The 27,753-nt window shown below is 38.4% G+C and overlaps 1 protein-coding gene across 1 annotated transcript; it reads left to right on the top strand.

Moving 5' to 3' along the window:
* The first annotated feature begins 756 nt into the window (after positions 1-756).
* Positions 757-13,997, top strand: LOC145782895 (cationic amino acid transporter 4-like). The gene is made up of 9 exons (XM_082594657.1): positions 757-826; positions 1,254-1,430; positions 3,075-3,219; positions 3,713-3,924; positions 4,356-4,518; positions 9,585-9,882; positions 10,608-10,774; positions 13,309-13,786; positions 13,992-13,997. Exons 1-9 carry the CDS (start codon positions 757-759, stop codon positions 13,995-13,997), a joined length of 1,716 nt encoding a protein of 571 aa, XP_082450783.1.
* Positions 13,998-27,753: the final 13,756 nt, after the last annotated feature.

The following is a 27,753-nucleotide window of genomic DNA, read 5'->3' as shown; positions in this document are numbered from 1 at the left end:
AGTGTTATTTTTCTGGATCAATGTAAACCCTGGCTACGAGTAGGCCTACGATATTGTTGATAGGCGTTTAACTTTTAGATTGAAGCACAACTATACCGCACCGTATTGTTATTTAATGCTGATTCAAAATCATCACTTTCTTGTATTGGCATCCAATATTGCTTTTATAAAAATTGTGCAGAGTATTCGTGAATATCAGTGGTCTGCTGTCTACTCTTTCTGGCAATAGAGTTTCAGTTTTAGCAAGATTGTCGAATCGGAGTTTGAGTTCGAAAGAATATGACTTAAGTGGCATTAGGATCTTTCTTAAAAAAATTTCAGTGTCGAAGTTATAGCCTATATGTTTTGTTTTTGCTTTAAAAACTTGTAAAGTTGTGAAATGGAAAGAATTTTGGCTTTTTGTAGTTGAAGTTGTGTTTGGATAGGTGCAGTAGGTGAAGTTGTGTTTAAAAATAGTCGAACTAGGATAGAAGAAAAGCCACAGCTTTTATTTTCAGAGTTACGATATTTCTGTTTGTCAAAACGGTGATCTTATTAAAAGAATAGCGTTTTTCTCAAATGGGTTCAGATTTCTGCTGTATTTGGGAAGTGGATAGATCAAAGATAAGGCTTGTTAGTAAAAATCTAAACGGCTGTTTAGTTCTGTTGCATCTGCTTACTGTTTACATGTCTACATATTTTTAATCTTCTTATGCAGATGTTGTGATAGTTATTTTATATACCACAAACATCTGATAAAATAAATTTTCGATAAAAATGGGTTGGTCTAAGATTTGCAAAAATTTACTTCAAAAAAAGGATCTTTCCGATGACATGGCTAGAAGAGGTAAACAAGTTCTAATAACTACTTAAGAATAAATAAGATAAATAAAATTTAAGATTATAAGGATAATATCAAAATGGGTTACCTCAGCTAAGTAAATATAGCCAGCTATTGATTTTTTGCAATGGGCGACTGATGCTGTTCTTTGGTGTGAGAAAATGTTGTTTTAACTGCAATTTGAACTTAGGCTCCTGCAGATTTAATCTTCCTTATGCATTAAACCTGTTTCGCCTTGTTCGTATAAACTAATTTACTAAAATGAAGTAGGTCTACTTTGTCCATTTTTTTTTAATTTTTATACAAACGAATATGTCGAATCTTTGTCTAATTGACAACCTGTGCCTACCAATTGAAAGCGAAGCAACCAAACTTTTTCTCAACATTTTCCCTCATGCACTCTTGTTCTTATTACCAATGTTTCATTATTCAGATTTGAGAAAAGTTTTAACGTTGTCCGATCTATCCTTTCTTGCTGTTGGTGGAATGATCGGGGCAGGAATTTATGTGTTGACTGGAACTGTTGCTAGAAACATAGCTGGGCCTTCCGTAGTTTTAAGTTACATAATTGCAGCTGTTGCATCAGGATTTTCTGCCATTTGCTACGCAGGTAGGCTAAAACATATTATTTGATTTCGATTTTTTAATTCGTAGTTAAAAAACTGCTTGCCACTGCCTACTGGTTGAAACGTTTATGAAAACAAACTATAAATTGTACAAAACTATCTGAATAAATACAGGATAAAGCTGTTCAACTCCTTTGTTGTGGATGTTCACTGTTGTATTTGCCCAAGCCAATAACTTCAAAAAAGACTGGCCCAATACGGTTTTTCAGAAATTAGAATTAATGTAGTTGATATTCAATAAACGAACAGTATGCAATGATTCAAGTACATATTAAACACTCCACCACTGAGCTGCTCCCTGCTTTAGGTTGTAAGACGGGCTAAACGGAACCCGGTGCAAAACGGACCTCACATTTTCTCGAAAACGAATATGCTAGCACTACCGTTCCTTTGCTAAACCGTGACGAAATTCGTGAACATGTTTCTTCTGTTAAAATACGGGCAGATTCTATTTTGATCAAACCAGTGAAGAAAATATGTTTTGGGCGATATTGATGTATAGTAAGAAAAGACTAGTGAAAGGGGGTGTCGGTCACAAAAGTGGAAGCGAAGATGATGTTCCTTGTTTGCTAAATCAATTGATGAGAAATCTCCCTTTATTAACCATAAACAATTGGATCTTTTAATTTTGAGATTTTTTAAAAGAGTTTGTTTCATGCAAAGTGGGGCTCCTGCAAGCTTTACGTAACTTATAACATTTTTACATTACCTGACGTCTCTTATTATTGGTCCTGAGTCTGTGTAGCCCTAGTATGCCTTGTTGTAAGTATAGCTTTTTGTACTACCGGTAAGCTACTGTTAGTCTTAAGTTTGGTTCCTGGTATGGAAGTCATTGTTCTGTAGTTTCGCTCTCCATGGCTAAACTTTTGGTGCCAGACCGGTCAGTCTCTTTTTGCGTTCTGATGGCGACGATTCATTTTTTTACTGCAATAAACTGCTACACAAGAACATAGGCCATCCTTACCACTATCGTGCTCGCGGGATGTCGTTGTCATGCATGATTACAGCTACGTATTAGCGGGTTGTTACTCACTACGTCCGCTACACGAAGCATACTGTTAGGGCAAATTATACCCCACAGCGAAACGGAATCCTAAGGACCAAATGAAAACGAACCTACTGTGTACTCGGATGATTCTTTAGACGTGCTCACCTCGTTAAAGGGCCCAAGCATGGTTTTGACAGAAGATATATTTCCACTGCCTTCTGCCAAGTTTACTTCCAGGAAAAGAAGACTCACAAAAATGCTTTTAATAAGCTTTTCAGTCAAAGTTTGTTGTTGATAGTGAGAGACTAAAAGAATAAGTCAAAACTTAAAAATTTGTCAAGAAAATGAAAATCTTCCATGCAGTCAAAAGCAGCTATAGTGTTGGTAGTTCTCCCATTCGGGGATGTTGCTTACCTGGTGGAGATTTCTGCCCCAATCAACCTGAAGGGGATTGGATTTAGTGCAGCATACATCATACATCACGATCCATTTTGCACTGCCTTGTTCCTTTTTTTCGTGGAGAACTCGTTTGTCATGAGAAAAAATTGTTATGGAAATGAGATTCTATCTACCGATCGGTTAAGTATCATAAAAAATTGCAATTTTCTTCATAAATAGCTTTGATTAATATTTAATTCAGAGTTCGCATCAAGAATTCCTGTAGCTGGTTCAGCATACCAGTTTACATACTTAATTATTGGAGAGTTTTGGGCTTACATTGTAGGATGGGTCGTCTATATGGCGCATGCAATTAGTGTGAGTGCTATTGCTAAAGCTTGGAGTGGGTAAGACATTGGCTACATTATTATAGACATTTACATTACAGACATTGGCTACTTTCTGCCTATTTGGTTGTCAGTATAATTTTGTAGGCTGTTAAATCTGATGGGGTAAAAAATACTGAAAGCTGCTTGTTTCTTTTCTTTATTCACATATGATGAACGTTGCGTACTGGGCAATTATTATAATGCACCCATCAGGTTGCTCATGGACTTCTTCCTGGGCGCTGCCGTTAACGGAGGCTCGATCTACTGACCTAAAAATTGTTAGGCCTAGAAGCGTTTTTTTTATCTTAGCCATTTGCTATTTAATGCAACTTAATTATTTCAGCATTAATATTTTGTATTTTGCCTCCATTGCTGATTACTTTGGATGGCATAAGTTGGAGTTGTTAGCAAAAAAGTTTTAGGCCTATAACTTCTTTATTTGACGTTGCGCTGTGTATAAATTCAAATTTTGTTTATAATTAACATTTTTCAACTTGTTTATTTATGTTAGGTATGTAGATGGATTGACCAATCATACCATAGAAAAATACATGTCCGCACATGCCCCAATGCCAGGTGGAATGTTGTCGACGTATCCAGATGTTTTGGCAGGAGCTGTGGTTCTCATTGTTACCATCATAATCGCTTCTGGAATAAACATATCATCAATCATCACCATGGTTTTCGTTACAGTAAACTTCATTATACTAGCATTTATATTTTGTAAGTAATATTTCACATTGACAAGCGAAGTAGACCTATTGTAAGCTAATGCAAATAATTCTTCGTTGATAGGTCGGACTTTTGTCCTAGACTAGAGTACCGTATGATAACCTTCACAGAAGTTTCTACAATTTAAAACTTTTAAAAACCAATGCTGAATAGATAAAAGTTTATCTTTAATTACTCCAAACGTTGTAGGCCTAGTTAGCAAAATATAGCAGTTTTGTATGTCACTTGCTAAATTCAACTAATTTCTGTTACGTCTGACACATATGGTTTGTGACAACAGACTGCACAATATAGGTTAGCCGTCGTGTTAGATCTTTAACTTATTGAAGTGGTGTAGGTGTCTTAAACTAAGCATTTACCTTCAAACTCATGAAATTATTTTTTAATCTAAAAAAATTAAAGTCTAAAATTAACTTTTTAAGGTGCAGGAATGGTTTTGGCGAAAGGTGAATACTGGACAGCAAAAGGAGCATTTTTTCCTTTCGGATTTTCAGGAACAATACACGGTGCATCGACCCTCATAGTTTCTTATGTTGGATATGAAACATTAGCCTCAGCTACGGAAGAGGCAATAAATTCCAAAAGGTGAATGATGTTCCGTACTTAAGCGAATCTATACTATATGTTACGACATGTTAGTGAATAGTGATTCGAAACTTCTGCAAGGGCATGAAACTTTCAGGATAAAGATCCCAAGACGCTTTCTCAGCCCGGAAATTCGAACTCTATAACAATATAATCAAACACCTTTCGCTTTGCTGGTCAGTCACCCGGCAATTGCACTTAAACAAAATTCTATCAGATTTACTGTGTAAAGATTTCCTCGAAGATAGACTTCAAACTGATAAAAGCAACGTCAACCCTTTAAACAAGTTCTGAACAAGACAATATTCAGACTCGAAAATTCCAGTCACAAGTTCAGACGTTTCTGAGCTGAGGCTGAGCTTGTCCCCAACACCTTCAAACGCTACTAAATGAACATGAATATTTCAAAGACCATTTCGCGATATCATCGGCTAATTGCTTTATATTTACAAGTTTGATGGAGAAGTTATATCTTACTGAGGCATATGCAAACGATGTCAAGCAAACAACACAGTAGGCCTATTTATTGAGATAAAAAATAAAATAAAAAATCGAACATTTTTGGCTAGACGACAACATTTATAAACTGTCTAAAGCCAGGGTGTAAAGCATTTGGCAAACCTTTTTACATTGCATAAACATAATAAAATAGATCGTTGTGGGCAAACGTAAAAAAATTAACTTTTTTAATTTTTTTTAAACTTGCATCAATTTTAAAAAATAAAATAAAAAATCGAACATTTTTGGCTAGACGGCAACATTTATAAACTGTCTAAAGCCAGGGTGTAAAGCATTTGGCAAACCTTTTTACATTGCATAAGCATAATAAAATAGATCGTTGTGGGCAAACGTAAAAAAATTAACTTTTTTAATTTTTTTTAAACTTGCATCAATTTTTCAACAAATGTAGCCTATATCAGCATCAGGAAAAGGGTTGGGAGTGGAAAAGAAAATACGGCATGGAATAGGAGGAGGAAATGGGAGTAGGGGAAAGTAACCATAGTTGAGCCGGTTCCTTAGTTCAGGGGTCCGCAAATACTGGGTCGCGACCCAAATTTGGGTCGCGAGACTATATCCACAGTGGGTCGCAAAACGGTTTAAAATTACCATAAATATAACTTGTATGGCAAAAATAAATACAATCATATAGTCTTTGATGTGCTGAGTTTCGTACAATTTGGTAGGCTACAAAAAAAATTATACTTTTGATTGTAGGCTAGTAACTTACAGTAGTTAAGCCCACGGCTATATAGCCTGGAAGACACCTTGAGCCAAGCCATGAAAACTCTTTCAGCTTATCTCCAGAACTGGCGACTGAAACTCAGCGAAACCAAATCTTTGGCGACAGCTTTCCACCTACACAATCGGGAAGCTGATCGTGAGCTACGTACATGTTCAGAACAATGGAAAACTTCTGTCCTTCTGCCCCGCACCAAGGTATCTTGTGGTGACACTAGACAGATCGCTCACATACCGCCACCATTTGGTGTCACTATGCAAGAAACTGACATCCCGCGCTGAGCTATTCAAGCGCCTAGCAGGCTCCAGCTGGGGGGCGAGGGCTGACATTTTGCGTACCGTATAGCAGCCTTAGCCCTTGTCTACTCTTCAGCAGAGTATGCTACTGTGCACCTGTTTGGTGCTGCAATGCTCACTGCCATAACATCAACACTGCCATAAACAGCGCCCTGCGCACAGTTACCGGATGCCTGCGTCCCACACCATTGGACAATTTTGCCATTCTCGCTGGCATCCAACCTGCTGAGCTTTGTCGCGAAGAAGCCACTTTGTTTCTTGGCCGACGGGCACTAGAGCCTAACCATTTTCCCCACCACAAGATCTCGACTGAAATCAAGACACCCATTTGTGCCAGCCGCTCAACAACAAAATCAACGAAGCAGATGATCTTCATCTCGGGCGAACTATAAATGGAATTCTGAAGGGAAGTCAAGTAGCCTACCACCAGACTCCATTCGTTCATCTTCGACACATGCCCCATCAGCCTGACACTACCAAGACAGGCATGGGTGCGTCTCAACCGTCTTCGTACGGGCGTCGGGCTTTTCCGCTCAACCATGCACCAATGGGGAGTTGGCCTCTTCCTCCTCCTGTAAATGTGGTGCCGAGGAACAGATCGCAGACCACATCATCAATGACTATACCATCTTCAAGCCACCTAACGGAGTGGAAGGTCTGCGCATCATGGATGATGAAACTAAAGACTGGCTGCTCTCTAGTAGCCTTCCAGTGTAGTCCGGAAACATCTTGAGTCTGGGGTGGTAAAAGGATAGACCCTCGGCCCGAGAGGCTTGCACGACGACGACGCACACGGTTAATAGGTCCACCCGCTTATTAAGCCCAATTTGGTTGATTTCAAAATTACTGAAGGTATAGGAGTGGTAGTAAATTGTCCCTCGCTTAATAAGCCAAAATCGTCCGGTCCCGATGTGGCCTTAATAAGCGGGGACGACCGCATTGGAATTGATATTAATTTGCAAAGTGTTTTACGCAAAATTATATACTTCCGAAACGTTTGGGTCGCGAAGATATCGAACGATTGCTTTTTGGGTCGCACCAAAAAGTATTTGCGGACCCCTGCCTTAGTTGATCCACCAGAATTTTTTATCGATTTGTTCAAAATCATTGCACCGTGACCACATCAAAGTGTTTGCAGTAAAATGGCTGTTCTTCGTTGTTAGTTTCAAGCGGTTCTTGCGAAAGATGAGTTTGCTAGCTCAAATTATGTATTTTTCTCACTAAAAACCGTTTTTTCTTGAGAAAAAGTCAGCTTAGCTCATTCAGGAAGTATAGCAGTTGGAAAGGCGAAAGTTTTTGTATGTATATACCAAAGCTTAAAGTTTTAATTTGCGTAGAATTTAAACTGCTGGATCAAAAGGAACTGACAAAATTTTCGTGTTGTGTTCAAACTGAGCGCTGCTCCATAGTTGAGCCACTTCACCGACCCTTAGTTGAGCCAAGTGGCTCAACTAAGGGCCAAGTGGTTCAACTATGGCTACCTACTAAATAACGATATTCCACCGATGTTTGTCTTTCCTCGTAAACGATACAAACTGTACATGCTCAAAAATGCCCCAGTTGGTTCCTTGAGTGTCGCAAACCCATCCGGATGGATGACCACAGAATTATTTGTCCATTACTTAGATCATTTTATAAAACATACTAAATGTTCGATGGAAAACCCCGTGCTGCTTATTCTTGACAATCATGTATCACATGTCTCCTTAACAGCCGTAGAAAGAGCCAGAGAGCATGGGATTGTTATGCTCACGCTTCATCTACACACTTCGCATAAACTTCAACCGCTAGATAAAGCCGTTTTTGGACCCTTCAAACAATATTACAACAAGTTTCTGCACATCTGGATGAAATCGCACCCTGGAATCCCTTGCACCATTTACGATGTTGCTGGCATTGCTAAGGAAGCATACAACGTTTCATTTAGTAAAAACAACATTGAATCTGCTTTCAAAGCAACTGGAGTTTTTCCACTTAACAGAGATATCTACACAGACGGAGATTTCTTGCCATCAGATCTTACTGATAGACCCAACCCTGCCGCTACAGAAGAGCAGCTCATTGAGAAACTGTACACTGTGCTGATCCCTCAGTGACTGGTAACATACTTCAAGAACTCGATTCTTCTTTATAAATGCAAAATGTGCGTCACTATTGGTCTGTGGTCAGGAATCAGGATGTTCCCTCTCTGCAGGAAAATGCTTCTGAAATGGGTAGAAGTGAAGGAACGTCAATTTACCAGACACCGATTCGAAGTGAACATGATTTTCCCAATTCTAATTATGTTTCACCTGCCGATATATTTCCTTTGCCAAAAGCTTTGCCTCGAAAGCGTTCCAGTCAATCAAAAAATAAAATAAAATCAGCTGTTATAACAAGTAGGCTACACCAAAGAAAAATCGCCTCATAGAGAAGCAAAAGCTATTAGATAAGAAACGATTACGAATGAGGCAATCTGACAAAGTGGCAAAGAAAAGCAGTCAACCCAAGATGAGACGGGCTCAACAGAAAAATAAAACGCTTTCACAAGCAAACACAAAGAAGGCAAAGAAATCAATCATCTTCGAGAGTTCCTCAGAAGAATCTGATACTATGAGCCTGCATGATAGCTCTGATTTTGATGAAGTTGAAGATGAAAACATCTGTTGCATTTGCTCTGAAGTCTTAAAAATGTGGAGGAATGGGTTCAATGCCTTTGTTCGAGCTGTGTTCATTGCAATCCATCAGCTGTCAGCTGCAGCAGTGCAGGTCCATGTAGGAGCTAGGCACATGAAGCTTGTATACTGATGATACAGCTATTTTCATATGCCAGTATTGCCAATAACTGACTAAAGCATTTGAAAAACTGATTTTTTTGAAAAACTGACATAAGTTTTAATGACACTCTCTGACTATTTGTATTCGTTCTTTCTTTCATATTGCTCATTGTCAATACACCTTTAATGAAACCACTTAATCTCGATGTGTGTTTTAAGCTATAAAACGCACAGGTTCATCAGTTTATCAATTCCCTTTTCTACAATACAGTGGCTCAACTAAAGACACTGGGTGGATCAACTATGGCGCTGCGATTCCATAGTTGAGCCAAATGAGTAGCCTACTTAAACGTGAAAAAAATGCTACAACTAAGTTACTTACGAGGTATGTAAAAACACAAACCGCTAGTTTAAAGAGTTTCGTTTACGGTATTCAGTTTGTTTTGAGTGAAAACATTACCGGTTAGAATTTATCGCTAAAAATGTAAAATTTGGCTCAACTATGGTTACTTTCCCCTACATAGTAAAAAATCCGGATTTAAATTAGCATGTCTATATTGATATGTAGCCTATCGTTTACAACTTTACATCGCTGTCTCCAACAGCATTGCGAAAAGCTTAGTCATACACTTCAGTAGTCACATGTGGCAGTATCTACTCAAGTTGTCATACTGGAAATAGTAGTCAGTAGGCTAGTCTATATTGTAGTTTGGTAGTAATAGCAGCAAGCAGATAATTAGTAGTTCTCTACATAATTATGAAATACATTTGCAGAGATATCCCTCTTGCATTGCTTATATCGTTATCAATCACTGCTGCAGCGTATTTCGGCAGCGCTGTTGCGTTGACACTTATGGTGCCCAATTACGACATCGTGGTCGCATCGCCATTTCCATCTGCATTCAGCCAGCGAGGTTGGTATTGGGCGCAATACCTTGTATCCATCGGAGCTTTAGCATCCATGTTTGCAGCGTCACTTTCTATCATGGTTGTCCCCCCAAGATACGCATACGTGATGGCCCGTGATGAATTGTTACTGCCCATATTTCAACGGGTTCACAAAAGAACTGCGGTGAGTTATGGCTTTATTATCTCTAAAGATTAAACAATTGGGTAAAACAATGTTGATTTGCCAATACCGTACCAAGAGGCACTTCTGCCACAATTAGTCAGTGGCTGGCTGCTTGAATTGAACTCTAGAACGGTGTTGCCACTAATCACTGTCACTGTCTCTAACTATATTGATATAGCTAAACGCCTTCCATTATATGTTTCTTGGCATGCGATTGTACTGTAGCAATAATTGGCCGTTGTACTGTAGTTTGTAGTTGATTAAATAGTTTAAGAGGGAGAGGGAAGGCTACACCTTTGTGGTTATCGAATAACAGTTTGTCGCTGTTCTAGTACGTAGGCTACAATATACTCTGCATTGTGCTAACTGCCATGTAAATGGCTTCTTTCTTCATGAAGCTTTTCCTCTTTTTTTTCTTTTTGGTTTACTTTTTTCAACAACCGGCTAAAGCCGGGAGACAAAAAAATAGCTCATGTTTGAACAGCAAGCGTCTTGCTATCCCATTGTCGTCTGCTATCCCATCGTCGTCTGCTATCCCATCTCCCGCACTCAATAGTTAAGAGCTTAATATTAATTTAAAGCCGTTTTTCAGAGGCTTCTCTCTTATTTTTCGGTAGGATTAGGAAACAAAGAATTTTAAGTTATCCTAACCTAATTGTAAAAGAGTCACAAGAGTGTGCGACTCGAACTTGAAGAAACTGCGTCATATTATGTTCTTTCTACAGGTGCCTGTCATAGCAACAGTTGTAAGCGGTCTGGTAACCTTTGCATTTGCTGTTTTCTTTTCCTTCGATATTTTGGTTGAATTTATATCTATTGGTCAATTAACATCAACTACATTTGTTTCATTTTGCATCATCAAACTACGATATGAACCCAATGAAATCTCAAAGTAAGGTTTCTTAGAGTGGTCTTGAAATAAATTCGTGCTGTTTCAACCTATGGAAAAGCGAGTGCACTGAAAAATTAAAACTTAAAATAAATAAAGTTAATTTTAGATTATCTAGTCAATAAGATGATTCAAAGTAGGCTATTTGATCAAAACAGCTTGTTAACTCATCAGTAAAGTACTGTTTTCTGCTTGCATAAATTTATTGGAGACTGCAATTTAAATATATATTTTTTTTTAAATATGGAACGATTTTTCTTTGTGTGGACAATGTCATTTGAAAGTCGGAAGCCTCTGCCGCAACGCAAAGTGAGAGGTTTTAATATATCTAATAAGCGACATCTAGCCAGCATTTCGCCAGAGCATGTAAAATGACTTTACGGGTTTACAATTTTTAAATGGTAGATAAATTTTATTCCTTGATCTGTAAAACTTTAAGCTTTAGCTGTAGGGGAAAGTAGGGGAAAACGGGATACTTAAGCCTAGACAGTCATAAAATTCTAGAAACTTAAGCAAAACAAACAATTTTTGTTTTAGCAGAAAGGTCAGGCATCATGCTACACAAATCAAACAAAAAATATCAAAAATGATAATGCTCATTTAAGTATCAAACAAATTCCAGAGGTGCCTTTTTATGGGGCAAAATGGGATGAGAGAAGTGAATCAGAAATTTGCACAGCAACAATGTAGGGGAAGGTGGGGCAAGATGGGACGTGGGGCAGGACGGGACACCGTGGATATTTTTAAAAGTATTAGCTTTAGCGTCCTCTACCCATTTAGATGTTAAAGGACACCATGATTCTCGATGACTTGCAAAAAAAAGAGATGTTCAGAGAAAAAACGTGGTCGTGGCAACAAGATAACTGATTAGAGGCTAGTTGCTATAAGAAATCTTATCAAAACTTTTCACATTTTAGCATGATTTCAAATTTGGAAGATGATACGTGGTCTGGAGATACAGTAATAAAAGTGCTTTTTGGGGTATCTGACTTTTTAGATTTGAGTTACATATATAATAAACAAACAGAAAATTTCAAAATGTCAGTCATTGGGGCAAAACGGGACAGAGCTGCTTGGGGCAGGATGGGACATCTGTTCTGCTTATAATGGGCGTGGCAATTTTGTATGTGATTTTTATGGAAAAAAGTAGTCTGTCATTTTGCCCTGATGTAATTACGTGTGCTGTAAATGCAAGTCATTTTTGAAATTACAAGGTATTACCAGTAGATTTGTGGTTTTACAGGTGATTCCTCATATGAACAATACGCGTCCCGTCCTGCCCCAGGTGTGGGGCAAGATGGGACAAATTAATTTTTTTTGTTTTTGTTAATTATAAGGTCATGCGATACTAACTGAGTCTTTGTATCTTGCTGGTTGGTAGTGGTGTGCAATAGAAATAACATGATACCAAAGTTACCGATATTGATAAAAAGGAATTCTGCAAAACATCGATTAAAGTTAAGTGTCCCGTCCTGCCCCACCTTCCCCTATTGACAGTCTAGAAACAAGTTTATCGTAGATGATTAAACAATAAACATGCAAAATAGCAGAAATAACATTTGAACCATAATTATGATAAAAAATATTAGCTAGGATATTCCTGAATGATTATAAGCTATTATTTAAGATCTATCAGGGATTCATAGTATAGGGATGAACAACTCGGCTGGATATCTGACAAGCAGAGTGTAAAAGTGTTGCCAAATATTTTTTTTTAATTTTTAGAATAACTAATTTTTTAGCATTTTTAAAGAGTAGTGATCGCCCAAAGCTTGTCCGTTTATTTACAGGCAAATTTTGGGCAACCACTACTTTGCAAATGCCAAAATGATATTTTTACTAAAAATTTAAAAAATATCTGGCAATACTTTTACACTTCGCTTGTCAGATATCCAGCCGTGTTGGCGATTCCTATTCTATGAATCCCTGAGATCTATTAATAAACAAATAGTTTAATTCTGCTATGTCCGGGACCGGTAGCATATGGCTTCCAGAAGTAGGCTAACAAAAATGAAGATAGCCATTTCACATGTAGTTTCATGCAATGAAGTAACTATCCCATTATGCCCCATTGCATTACACAGAAAAAAAATGGCTGTAAAACACTTGCAGTGAAAGAAAATTCAAATATTTTCCTTCTTATGCTATCACTACTTCCTAAAGTATTATGAGAAAAAGCAATAACTGCAACAAATAAATATTTAGTATAAAAAAATCACGGGAACATTTGGCCGTTTTTTTTAACGAATTACCTGTTTTTTTAATTCTGCTGCACAAAACACCTCTGTACACTAAAATTACAGAATTAAACTAAAAATTGATTCAATTCCAAGATGGCTACTTCCTACCAAAATTTCCGCTCTGTTGCGTAAGTAGTTTTTTTAAAAAACGAGAACCTCGTTTTGCCCTACCACCTCATTTTGCCCTACTTTCCCCTACATCAATCACTAAATCTAAAAATTTCTGTTGGAGAAATTGACTTTTGACACCTAGGATAACTTTTCAAGTTACTCTCTATCAACTCTCTATTTGAACAGATACGAAGTTCTTTCAGGAAGTTATGCTGCCGAAGATTCACAAGATGAATCTGCAAACGCAAGCAAAAATGTTGGAAGTTCGCGTTATGACACAATAACGAGTTTCACCAAGGACAGTGAGCAATCTTCCTGTTCTGCGATTGGACCTCCTTCACATTCAACGAACCCACCATTTCAATTGAACGAAAAAAGTAGAGGTGTTCCTGTTCCTGGAGTCATAAAAGATTCAATTGTTAACAATAAGTTTGGTTATTTGTTTCAATGGGCGTTGAAATACCAAGGTGGAACATTGCCCTTTTTTCTATTGCTCATAGCAACGTTGTTCTCTTTTGTTGCCATCAACATCTTGATTTTTGCTGATCAGTATTTAAAGGATTGGTGGCTCATTCTCATCACCACTCTCTCAATTTTCATCGCGCTGGCATCTCTAATTCTCATAACAGCTTTTAATCAAGATGACTACATTTACTCGTTTAAAGTAAGTAGCCATCCATGTAAATTAAGTAAGTTTTGACCAGGGATTTCTAGAAGTAGCTGGTTTCTACTTTTAGAAATGCCTGGTTTCGACGTAACTCGCTCGTTTACACAAAAATAGGGTTGCAAACTGGGAAGAATTTTTTGGTGAGCGAATTAACAAAATATTCGAAAATTTAAGCTTAAATTCGAGTTCTTACTTTGAGCAGCCTTAAGTTCCGAGTTAGTCTTGTAGCTTTTTTTTTAATGTCCGTTTTATTTCTGGCTTTTGCCAATACTGATAGTGGTAGCTTATAATTTTTGTTGATGTTTTTTCATTATACCTTTTTTTCCAAAGTTTCACAAACTCACCAAGTAGCCTAACCTTTTTCGTTAAAATGCAATGCCATACTTATAGTTCGAGACATTCCGCTATAAAAAAAACATTATGGCTACAACCAGGGCCGGATTTAGCTGATGGGGGGCCCGGGGCACTTTTAGATCGGGGGGCCCCCATGCAAAAAAAATGTTCGTGCCTACGGCGCGAAAAACCACCTCTGCGTCTACAGTAGCATCAATCCAGCACTGCACAGCATTTTGCAGAAACTTCAAAGGCTGAAAGGAAGAAAAGATAACACAAAATCACATTTTTTCTACGTAGGGGGGCCCTTCAAAAGTCGGGGGGCCCGGGGCACCTGCCCCCTCTGCCCCCCCCTAAATCCGGGCCTGGCTACAACCGATAAAACTACTGTAACTACTATAAGCGTAATACAAGCTAAGATGGTGCATCTCAAGTCGAGAAGAAGCATTATGCTGACTTCAGACATTCTTCAGCATTACGCTACACTGTGACTGACATCCCAACTGGGTAACGAGCTCCTGAATAATACCAGTAGCCATTCAAAAACGTTTGACCTATATTTTTGGTGCAGATGCAATGCAGGCTATGAACGAAACAATTTTTCATGCAGCCCTAAGATTATTAAAACCTGTATTGCATTTTACTTGGAGATTTCAAAACAATTGCAATATTTCTTTATAGGTGCCATGCGTACCGTTTGTTCCTTTTGCAAGTATAATTATCAACTTGATATTAATTCTGCATCTTACACCAATGACGTGGGTACGATTTCTCATATGGCTTGCATTGGGTAAGAAGTTTATTAAGGAAACGTTTTTACATGTTTACATGTTTATTAGGGTGCCACAGGCGCCCCTCAAAAATTAAAATTGCGTCCGATACACCTGAACTTTTTTTATATGTGACACTTAGTAAAAAAAGCATGTGTGAGAAATTTCAATAAGTTTTGATAAAATTTGGACATGCAGATTAGGTTTAAAGTTGTTAAAGGTAAATTTTCACAATTTCAATAGTAAAACCCTCTCTAGATCATTAAAACTCAGACATTTCTTCTCAGTTACGGAGTATTTGAACTTCGAACACTTTCTGGTGAACTTACTTACTAATTTACAATCGTACAGACCATGTGTCAATTGTATATTATATGTTCAACAATTTATGAAAAATGCCTAAAAATATGAGGTTTTATGCATTATAAAAAAGGATCCATGTAAAGAAAATGCCTATTGAGATGAAATTACTACAGCATTTGAAGAATCAAAAGTAGGCTACATTCATTAACTAATCGTTTTTGTTTATTGAAAACTTTTTGGTCTTTGAAGATCAAAATCTCAGCTATGTTTGTACGGAACTTGAACTCAAAAACAAAAATTTGGATCTTCACACACTAAACATAGTCAGTAAAAACGTAACACAGAAAGATAAACACAAAGCACAATGCTTAGAGTCCAGACATCCACTACTTAACAACAAAACCACAATAGCGTAAAATTTATGGAGGCCTACATTTATTTTAACGCTTGCAATAATAGTGAAATAGTAAGGTAAAATGGCAATTAATAACACACAACTATCTAGTATCTAATTACAAAGTAAAATGCAGCATAATAGGCTACTGGTATATGCTATGACTGGCTGCAAATAATGCTGATTGCAACGTTGTGTAACACTTTATGGAGTTATACAGTCAGTACTTTGACAAGTACATGGTTAAAAACCATGTGCCCTCAGACTGTAGTTGTCGAGTACGTTGATTAGGTAATACCTTCCTCGCATTTTCGACTACTTGGAGAATGTTTTGGTAGCGTTCTTCAAGGTTTGAAGTTGACAAGAAGTCATGGGCCAACTTGACGCCTCGCTCAGCGGCATCATTAACGACTCTGAAAGCATCAACTTTCTTTTTCGCCTCAACATATGTAAACCACCATGATACATAGAAATAAACTGTAAATTGTAGAAACCTCTTTAACTTTTCGTGTTGAGATGCTTTCATGATGGCATTTTTGGGGGCAATTTATGAATTTTGTCTTGTAAGAGCACAATTTTCAGTGAATATATAAGTTTGCTCATCCACCTGGCTCTGTGTAATGCACCAGGTCTTTGGAGAGACATATCCTTACTGGTAGGTGGCTCAATGTTTAAGTACAATTGATACAAATTCAAAAGTTCTAATTAGTCGCTTCTTAAAAATTTGGATGATTCTGAATGGAGCTTCATCTGATTTATCAGCTCAGACAATTCTTCCCACTTGCTGGCAAGCAGATCAATTTCCTCGTGCGATTTTGATGTATGAAAACAACCTGATGCGCTATCAGAAAGAGTTTGAAAATTGCTTTTAAAGCGTTGAAATATGGAAATGTTGGGTCCACTGCTGCTTTCTATTTTGAGTTCTTCCCAAACATGCGTCAGTATTATCTCCCTAATATGATGCCTGCATGCTGCCCAAAGTAGGCCTTTTCCAAGATGATCTTGTATTTGGATACAGACAGTGCTGTATTTGAGGGTATACGGCGGTATACGCAGTATACTCTCTGCTTTTTCGAGCAATTATGGTATACCCTCTGGTTTTCCAAAGAGAGTGCTTATGCTATCCTTACTGATTCTTGACAACTACTAACTAACTACTTAACCATTTGAGGACCAATGGTACCTGGGTGTACCATGAACTTAATTCCGTACTCGTATAATTTTGATGTTGATAATTCATGTTATGGTAGAATAAAGACTATTTTGTAAGTTGTGTATTATTTATCATTTTGGAAAATCTGACAGTATACCCTGTGCTTTTTTTACAAATACAGCACTGGATACAGGTTGCAGTTTTGTGGCCCGTATTGCTACTTGTGGTGTCAAACACCATTGCAGCAAGACATGCAGTACAGTTCCAATTGTTTAACAATTCCATGCTTGCATTGGCTATTTGCTTTCCGTTTGGATCGGATGTTTGTGCAGGCAAATAAGGAACACCAAGCAGTTTTGAGCCTCCAATACCTGATAGTAATATCGGAAGCCTTTATTCCAAGACCCTGGGTGAGGTCAAGCCAGCTATGTCGGCTGCATAGCCGAGTGGTGAGAACACTGGAACGGCAATCGAAAGGGCGCCAGTTCGACACCGCTCAAGAGCATGCGGCTGTGTCTGTGGCAGGACACTTAAAGGCATGCCTGAAGGTGGACATGAAGATTGGCTTCCTTGCCTTCCCGTCCACTTAATCTAAATCTTCAACCACCGGGCGTAAGCCTGGATACGACAAAAAAAAAGCTATGTTGATTCAATGTTGCAAGATGGTGAATCAATGTAACAGGCGCGGAGCTGTCATGCTTGACCTCAATTGAGATCTTGACATACTGGCACTGGTCTCCTAACTTAATTCTTGAATTTACCTTGTTTCAATGTGGAGAAAAAGATGAGAAATAGCAAAAAAACTGATGTTCAAACTAGGGAAATCCCCTAATTTTACTGTATTTCAGTTTAGACTTTCGTTTTCAATCTGCACATCCAATTTTTGTCCAATCTCAATCAAACTTTGCAAAGTGCCTTAATATGTGAAATGTCACACCAGAAAAAAAGTTCTGGTGATTTCGGCCACATGAGGGCGCCTGTGGCACCCTAATGTTTATAGGCCTGCTGTACAGAGACTCTAATCCTCTTCCATATTTTTTACAAAAGCCACTGCAAAAACAATTTAGCTTTTAGGCCTATTATAGACAGTAGGACATGTCATTTATATATTATTTTGTTAACCCTTAGAAGGTTGGGCTCCTGGAATCTTGCTCAGTTTGGGGGGGGCTGTCGATTCTTCTTGCTTTAGGAGTGATATCTCTGGGGGTTTTTTAAGCCACGGTTTCAAAAAGGTGGCTTATGACTGTAATTGTAACGTGAGTTTACACATTATTTTTTGGTAGACTAATGAAGAACATGCATTGCAATGTTGTGATTAAAATTTTTTTACATAATTTTTACATACAGCCAATTCCCTTCACGCTGTGAAACAGTTAGGATTAACCGGACATATTAATTACTTTCATTCAGCTGGTGGGAAAATTTTGAACAATAGAATATGAAATATTTCAGAGCATGTGCTGAGAAATGCCTTATATCTCTCAATTTATAACCTTTATTCGCTCAAAATTTCAGCTCAATAGAGGTGAATAAAAGTTAGGAAAAGTCAAGAAATCTCGTAGTCGCAGCCTCAGTGGTTTTAGAGATACAACTGTTGATACAAAAAATTTGAATTGACAGCCCCCCCCCCCCCCAACCTTCAAAGGGTTAAACACTGAAAATTTACATTGTTTGCTTTTTTGATTGGAAAAAATTGTTTTCAATTCATAAGACATAATTAGCAATTAAAACAGTGGTTAGGTCTGATAATTAATCAATTAATTGCTTGTTTTTTGTTATCAAGGAATGGCAACATACTTCCTTTACGGCTATCACCACAGCAAAGCAAGAAAGAATCGATAATACAAAATAATTTGTGTTGTTTGTATTTCAAAGAACATTTTTGTCTTGTAAAGAATTACTCTCAGTTATGTTTTTGCCCAACAAATACCAGCAAATTGCTGTATAGCCTACCTCAGTTTCTTCTTCATAAAGAATTTCCGCAGCGGCTCTTGACATTCAACAGTTGTATACGCATGCATTGATCCGGTATCGTCAGAGCTGGATTTCAGCTCGAACGATCCGGAACGCCGCTCCGGAAGCTCGATCAAAAAGTTGACTTGTTCGAAACGGCGTTCCAGAAGCTCAAATATTTTATGCTCTTATTATACTTTGCTTTGTTCAGAATAGCGTTGAGATGGTGTTTGTAATTTGTATCATTTGTTTGATCGGTTATTGCGCAACCTTGAGGTAGCTTGACTGTTCTAGCGTCACAGCCAGACGTTTACACCCTGATATTTCATTGAGTCACCTTTTTAAGCCACAATTAGTTTTTCCTGTATTTTCCTCTTTTTATGACTGCCTGTTTCCTGCTGCTTAGCACCACTTTTAGTATGCCTTGCCCAGGGGCGGATTTACCTATGGCGCCGGGGCGCCGCGGCGTCCCCTAAAATTACAATTTATTTTTTATGTCTGGATGCCAATTTCCTTTTTATGCTATACTTTAACTTGTAAATTTCCATTTTACTAACGTAAAACAATGCGTGATGTTTATTCTCGGCAAGTAGACGGTAGACCTACTAACCGCTAATAACGGTACAAGAGACAATGGACATTATATAACATACTAATAACTAATAAAGAAACTTTTTTTAGCTCAAGTTTAAATAATATAATGCATGGTAGCGATCCAGATTTTATGGCAGTTTAGGCAGAGAGACTCGATGGAATGCCATACATCAACCTTTTGGACAGTAAAGCTGGATCTGGTCTTGAACACATCTCTGCTAAATTTATTGCGTATTTTATTCAAAACATGTTTGTGATCGAATTACTTGTTTGAGGAAATCTAATGTCATTTTTATACGTTGTTACAAATTACAATTACGTATTGAGACGTTTTTGCAACATTATCAACATGAGTAGGCTACCGTAGTTTAATCGTATTGTTCTTTTGCTCAATTGCATCATCGTCAGTTCACAATATTTTGTTTTGCTGATAGGGCATACAGGGCCGTAGCCAGACCGCAGAGCTAGGGGGGGCCAACTTTTTGTTAGGGGGGGCCAAAGAAATTTAAATGATTTTGGCATTTTAACCTCTTAAATACCGGTATCCACAAAAATTGCAATATATCAGATTAGTGTTAAGCCCAACACTGGTCTCTTATTTTATCCGCTAGTTAAATCACGGCAACCATATTACAATGACCAACATAACACAGCAATTGTTGACTTGTTGTATAAATAGCGTTAGGCTACTTGATATGAGCAGTAGCGTAGCCAGGAATTTTGAAAGGGGGTGGGGTTGACGGCGAGTTTCGCTTATCGCGACACCCAGCGGCGGAGGGTCTGGGGGGCCTCCCCCAGAAAATTTTGAAAAATTACTTTGAATTTGGTGCATTCTGAGAGTATTTTCAACAAAAATGTGGGTATGAATATTCCTGTAAAATGGTGCTGTCCGGTGGCATAGCAAAAAGATAAGATCATGTTTTCTTCGGCATTTTTCGGAAATAAAGCTACAAGTCTCTATGTTTTCTTGTTGCTAATTCCAGGCTAAAATATTTGAATGTTTGGTAATGGCAAAACTCGCTCTTTGCAGCTTCGTTTAAAGTTAGGCAAACTTTGTTTTAGAGACATAAAGAGACCCCCCCCCCTTTGGCTACGCCACTGGTTATGAGCAAAAACTTTAACTGGCTCGAAGAAGCTAGTGCCGAGGATTTTGATAGATATGATTACATTCCGCCTATACACCCGTGAGCTAGTCTATTGCAGTCGCGGATGTTTGGATGCAAACCGTCTCACAAACAAGTCTAAATCGATAGATTTCGATACAGAATGTTCAAAGGCCATAAGCACCAAGTTTGCCTGTTTTGGTTGTAACATGCTCCGTCTAGTGGGAGCGTCAACCCTTGTTAACACTGAGAATTCACACTTACAAACGGCAGTGCTAGATCCAAATATAGCAATATCTGCTGCAAGGTTGAACACTTTACAGATTAGAAAACTAGAAACAAAATTTATTTACACTGATTGAAGAGAAAAAATAAACACTGCTTAAAAGATTACGGTTTATATTTTGTATGCGTTGTCTTCAAAAACCACTTGCTTTACCACTGCACATTTTGCGATTTATCTCTGCACAAATTTGGTTTATCAGTGCACAAATTGGTTATCACTGACCCTTAAAATATGGTACCGAGAATAGCGACAGCTGATATCAAATAGCCTAATTTGTACCGGTTTGTAGGCCTGCTGGAAAACCATTCCCTCTTTGTTAGGTTATCATTCTTTCTCAAAACATTTTTATTTTGCACAGTTTCTGACAATTTTTCTACCAACCTAACACGTGTTGGCCTTGGTTGAATTGAACATGTTGAGGTTGCCAAAGGAGGGGGTAAAGGGGGGCGAAATTGTTTAATCATCTTAGCTGTTAACTAAACAAAACAATTGTAGTTAATTGGGCCTAGGTTGGAGCTCTGCAACGGGAAAGATGGGCAAAATCATTACAATTGTAGCTGTTGCTCGAGAATGTTGGAATTTTGCCAGGGGGGGCGAAATTTTTTTCAGGGGGGGGGCGAGGCCCCCCCTGGCCCCCGGCTGGCTACGGGCCTGAGGGCATAGGCCCGATTTCGCTTATTCTTCAAAATAGAAATAGTAGACTCTTATTGCTGCAAGCGATTTGTTCATATTTGAATAATTTTTTTATTTGCAATATCTTAACTGAGTACCACTCACTTGTATTAAGTACACCTAAGCCTCACCGTTTGAATGTTTTTTATAATGCATTTTTTTGGGCTATGCACCAGTGAGCTTCAGGCACTCTAGAGTAGTGTTTTATTGAAATGGATCTTGGCAGTTACCCCTTTTCATTCACTTGGAGCAATCACTGTTGTATAGCCTAAAGTTTTAGTGGAAAATACCTAAATTATCATTTCACGTTCGTTATTGCTTTTAATTGCCGCGAGCGGCATTAAGGCATTGCCTCAACACCACAACTGATTGTCACTTGTGGTGTTGATTTGTGATGTGGGAATGACTGGTAGCCTACCTGACTTAGAGAGGCAATTTTATTGATCAAAACGCAAAAACATTTCTCAAGCCATTTGCGGCGAGGTTGTTCCATACTTCTTTGGCGCACCCTAAAATTTTGCCCTAAATCCGCCACTGGCCTTGCCCTATTCCGAGTAGCCGTGTATGTCTGAGCAGTCGTGGTACCAACTGGAAAGAGTAGCAATAAGAGCAGTCTTATTTCGCGACCTTTGTGACGCTTCGTGATAAATTTCCAGACATTGTGGTGTGGCATTGTGCAAGCCATGCATTGGAACTATCGGTTGGTGAATGGTGATGTTGTAAATCAGTCAGTAAATGTGAATCGATTTCGATCTTTCATGGCCATTAGGCCTAGCCTACCTACCACGCTTCTCCTAAAAATAGCGGAGAATTGGGTGAATATGCAGCGGCTGTTGAAGTGCAGTTGTTGAAAATCGGTAGGGTACTGGACACACGTTGGGTAGCCTCGAGTTTCCGCACAGTTAATGCCGTCTGGAATGATTTCCCAGCACTTGTCGAACATTTCAAAAAGGGGGCTAGTAGCGACACAAGAGATTCTCGGAAACGTGCGAAATATCAACGACTCTTGTCGAAGATAACATCCACGGATTTCTTGTTGGACTTGGTTTTTATGTACGATTCCTTGCAAGAGTTATCCGAATTAAGCCTCGAATTGCAAAACAGAGCATGTATCATTTGGGATGCAGATAACAAATTAATAATCTTGCAAAATTATTTGAAATACGTAGGAACGAACCCGGGCGATATTATCGCATTGCCAGAGATGTACGCATACGCCGCAAATTCTACGCCGCAGACTTGTGGCGTAGACTTTTTGTTTACGCTAACGCTTACGGCCACATTTTTTTGGATAGTTTGCGCTTGAGGCTACGCCGTAAAGTTTTTGCGGTTTTTTAGCGCATAGCGTCAACGCATACTTTTTAATGTATTTTTTTCGCTACAACACGTCAATACCTTCCAGCGCTGCAGTTGAAAGAATGTTTGCAATGGGAAAAGACATATGGGAACCAAAACGCAGCAAAATGTCAGATGAACACTTTTAGATGCTTGTGTTTCTTCGTGGAAATTCAAAATAAAATTTGTTTGTTTCGAGTGGTTTATACCGTGTGAATGTTTGGCACCTAACAAACAAAATGAGTTTACGCTAGTGAATGCGCTGACGCTGACGCCGCCAACTATTTTTACAAGTTACGTTGACGCATACGGCGTATGGTTTTTCGAACGTTTGCGTTTACGCTGACGGCGTCAATATTTTTTGTATGCGCGTACATCACTGCGCATTGCCAATTAAGAGTGCTGAAGAAAACTTAGGGTTCAAAAATGTGGAATTGCATTTAAACAATGCAGAAATAGTCCACCAATAAATCCCCGCATCTTCTATTATCACTTAGGAAATTCTATCCAAGATCGCTTGTTGAATTCAACAGACTCGTCATTTATTAACACCTGCAAAATACTTGATCCAACTAGCCTACTTGGCCAGAGGACACATGAATGACATAGGCTACTGAACAGAGAAAACGAAATCATTGAAGTGGCAAAGACATTGCGCTTGGATGAACGCGAAGCTGTGAAGGGACTTCGTGAGTAGCCTATGTAGGCTAACTACGAAACAAAGATCCCAGAGTCTTCAAAATTTGATAACGTCACTAAAATGCATTCCAAGTTTATCGAGCGAGTGTGAGCGCGGATTTTTACGAATAAAAACCTCATACTGACATCTGACCTTGCTTTTCTACACACTGCAAATGTTTCAAGTTTATTCTACCTCTATCCTATGTTTATACGAATGGTCGGCCCTTCACTGAAAAAGTTTTTACAAGCAAAGTATGTTGGATCGTAGTTGCGACAGCGAGTTAGGGGAAGGTTGGGTTAGTTGAGCCACTTTTTGCATTATTGCAATTTTTTTATATGAGTTGCTTTCATTTCTTTATTGACAGTGCTCTGCCTTCTGCGTATATTAAACAATATTTGTAGGAAGTAAGTTACAAGCCTTATCGAACGACGACAACCGGGTCCACACTCCACAGGTGTTTAAAACTAGTAGGCTATCGGTAGTTAAATGGCTTAACTAACACCACGTTAAGGGTTAGTTGAGCGACGGACTGGGATTAGTTGAGCATCATTTATTATTTTGAAAGCACAAATTTAACCACGTTTCTTTTCCAAGTCTTAGTTTATAAGTTATTTAAAGTAATAATATCAATATATGAAAACAGGTTAACAATTGTTCCAATTCCAAGAGTCGCTCGTAACTGTAGGCTACACATCAAATACTGAAGGTATTGCTACGGCATCCAAATAAAACCATTTCATTAAAACTTGACCAAGTTTATGTGCCTTTTGTTCCCGACAATTTTCACCAAATCAAACGTCATATAAAAACCGTTCAAGTCTACTGAATATTACGTCATGGAAATTCCTAAAGCATGTGCCAAAATTGCACCAGCGTTCATAAGAATTGTGTCAAACCTGTTTGGGCCTGTTTGGGCCTGTTTAAACAGGAAATATTACATCAGCTTTAAACACCTGTTGGAATGACTTCATAATTGTCTTTCATTATTGCGTCACAGTACTGCATACGTGAATTTGAGATATTGCTATCTATTCTGGTCATTCGTAAAATGATTGTTTGAAAGTTGGCCGCACATTTAACTGTTGGCTTAGTGCTTGCTAGCTGGACAAAGGTTCCGTCTTTTATCCAAGTAATCTGTTCTGTAGTGACAGTTTTCAGTGGTGTACGGCGTTGCACCCCCCTCGTTTTCGATAGCCTCGGGCTAATTTTACAGAAATACACTGTTTGAAAAGAAGTTCAAGTGTGTGTTTCTTCGGTCATTATATACAGACGAACGGATTTGGGAATCTTATGTTACAATTTTCCCACGAAGAGATTATGGTTTACCGCTGTGACCACCTTTGTTGAGTTTTATGTAGTTCAAAGAGATTTATTGGACCGTAAACAGACTTATCCAACGGCTGCAATCGATGTAAGGTGTGTGTGAAGGTATCTTAAGCATTATAACGCCCTTTTTACACTGTCTTCACTAACACCGAAGGCAGTGGCTCAACTAACACCTTAACTATACCGCTATGAAAATATTAAACTGCAGCAAAACTTCATGGCACACTATGCCGCTTTTTATTCAGAACGTAGCTTGTTTGGTAAGCTACGAAACAAATTAAATGAAACTGTCTGAGTAACCAAGTATAAAAAAATATTATTGGACATAGGCCTACCTCTATTTTCAAAATCTACTTTCCAAGGTCAAAACACAACTTTTTAACTTCAGCACCCCATATAATATCAACCGTCAACTCAAACCAGACGAGGGACCACGCGATGAGAAACTTTAAGATCACGTGATGATAAAATGTGGTTACCTCACCACATTTAAGAATTAAAAGGGGTGGATCAACTAACCCAGTGGCTCAACTAACCCAACCTTCTCCTTACTCGGCAATTGAGACCCGAAATCGCTAAAGGTTTTATGGTTTTGAATACGATAGGCCTAAATGTCTTAAAAAATTGTGAAACTTGTTGTAATATTTTGTGTTATTGTTTCACTAAATAACGAATCTTTGCATTGCACAACGTTATATTGTAAGCTTAGCGATTAGGCCTAAATCCAAAAAGCGTAAATTGTAACTTAGGGCTAGCCTATACAAAATAAAAATATTTCGAAATATTTCGTTTTGAAGCGAAATTCCTTGTTTTTACTTTGTTTCGAAATAATTTCTGAGTGAAGAATCTCGTTTCGTTTCATTTCGAAATCCAAGCCATTTCGTTTCATTCTGCGTTCAATCAGTCATCAATCATTTTATTTTTCGTCATTAACGCGTCCGGGATGAAAAAGATACTACGGTACTACTGTTTAACTACAAAAATCGATATAGAGTTCGAAACGAAATATACAAAAATTTGGAAATTTATAAAGTGTTAAACTCATACGAAGAAGATACTTCAGAGTAAATTCGCATCTTGTTTTTCAAAGGTTTGATAATAATCGCAACTCACAAGGTGAGAAATGTAAGCTTACTCGAGGTGCTGCCGTTTTCTCTTGATTATATTATATTCGCCTCAGCCAGGGTTTCATTTTCCATTAGCGTTGCCAAATAAGAAATGTTATCTCAAATTTAGCAAAATTTGGAAAACTCAGGTTATTCGGAAAAAGTTCATCTTGAAAACTATTGAAACTACTTTTCTACATTCGACTGCATGTTGAAACTTCTTGAAACATCTAACAAACTTACATATTGAAAACTAACTCATTTCGTAGCTTATCGAAACTTAGCCTACATACCAATAGTTAAGACACAAGACTCCTGCTACGTACTTTTTTCCTCTAGAAGTGAGACGCAAGACGTTGCAGTTTAAGAACCAGCTTTTAGATTAGCCTACAAACATAACCCCGACTTGTTGATTACACACAACACACAACAGTCCAACAACGCCGCCGTCACCTCGTCTCGTCCACCCGTTAGCTCTGTGGTAACACGCCCGGCTCAGTATCACGCAGCGCAAGTTTGACTCTCGGGGTGTGCGCTTGAGCAATGCATTTCAGGACTGCTCTCCATTCAGCGGCACCTAGTGAATGGAATAATTTCCCGGCAACAACATTTCAACAATCGGAAAACTTCACTCTGCCAATTTCGATAACCGGCCCTGTGTCAAGAGCCTCTACAAGTATACGAAACTACCAGGAATAATCAATCAAGGCTTTGTCAGTCCGAGAATAAAGATAGAGCTTCGGTAGAGAGTTTGTCTTGTTGAACCATAGGCATACGAAGCCGAGCAACGTGATCAAGTTTAACATCTTCAAGTTTATTACATTTACATAAACATAAAACTACGCAACAAATTAAGTATCGAACGTTTTCGACATCACAAGATGTCCTCTTCAGGAATAATATACATACAACTTGATTACATCTGAAAAAATACAATGGTTAACTAAATCTATAAACAGAAAAAGATAAAAACTGCACAGTACTTCTGACTAGCTCAAACACAACGATATAGGCTCCAAGAGAATCAAAGGTAACTGCATCAAAACGTGTTAAACAGATCACATGATATGGTAGAAAGGCAACGTGCGAAAAAAGTAATTTTAATATACAGAGAGCAAGAAAGACGAGCCGCAAGCAACAAGTAATTGTCTGTTCAAAAGTGGATTGTGACGTTTTATGTACAAGGCTTCCAAGATCCTTCCAAGATCCAAGATCCTTCCAAAAAAAGGGATTAAAACAATTGCTGCGCGGAAACAATCGGCCACCCCCACTAGTGGGGAACAAACCGACGATGGATTATGATGATGATGATGCAGTTACCTTTGATTCTCGTGGAGCCTATATCGTTGAGTTTGAGCTAGTCAGAAGTACTGTGCAGTTTTTGTCTTTTTCTGTTTATAGATTTAGTTAACCATTGTATATTTTCAGATGTAGTCAAGTTGTATGTATATTATTCCTGAAGAGGACATCTTGTGATGTCGAAAACGTTCGATACTTAATTTGTTGCGTAGTTTTATGTTTATGTAAATGTAATAAACTTGAAGATGGTTCAACCGAGAATAAAGATTGAAAACCAACCAACGCAGACAGACACAAAATCATGTGAATGCAACTTAATGCGAGAGAGCAAGTAGGCCTACGCAATTTGTGAAAATCCAGCCTGATGATTTGTATGCAACGCAAGGAAAAACCGTAAGCCTGTAAGGCCGCATGGATTCCAGAACCAATTATTTATGAAAAGACGTGTGCACTGTGCAGTGCCCGCAAGAGCTACAGTAGTTATGCGATGCATAAGATCGTCGTGTGGCAACACTAAGTTGGCCCAGTGTTGGTAAGGTTGCCAGATTGGATTGCCACGCTTTCACGCCCAATTGGGCTACTTTTGATTTCTGTAAGCGCCAAAAATTCGTGTTGGGCAGGCTTTGTTTGGCTGGCGCCCAATTCGGCTACTTTT

Source organism: Aplidium turbinatum, chromosome 14 (assembly GCF_918807975.1).
Source record: "Aplidium turbinatum chromosome 14, kaAplTurb1.1, whole genome shotgun sequence".
In the NCBI taxonomy this organism is placed as follows: domain Eukaryota; kingdom Metazoa; phylum Chordata; class Ascidiacea; order Aplousobranchia; family Polyclinidae; genus Aplidium; species Aplidium turbinatum.
The sequence above is the reverse complement of the archived record's forward strand: the minus strand, read 5'-3'. Positions and strand labels throughout refer to the sequence as shown.

Excerpts from the sequence above, each read along its gene's own strand:
- LOC145782895 (XM_082594657.1), top strand. The coding sequence starts at position 757 with ATGGGTTGGTCTAAGATTTGCAAAAATTTACTTCAAAAAAAGGATCTT. Across the intron at positions 1,431-3,074 it reads TTCTGCCATTTGCTACGCAG|AGTTCGCATCAAGAATTCCT; the intron begins GTAGGCTAAAAC and ends TATTTAATTCAG. Across the intron at positions 3,220-3,712 it reads ATTGCTAAAGCTTGGAGTGG|GTATGTAGATGGATTGACCA; the intron begins GTAAGACATTGG and ends TATTTATGTTAG.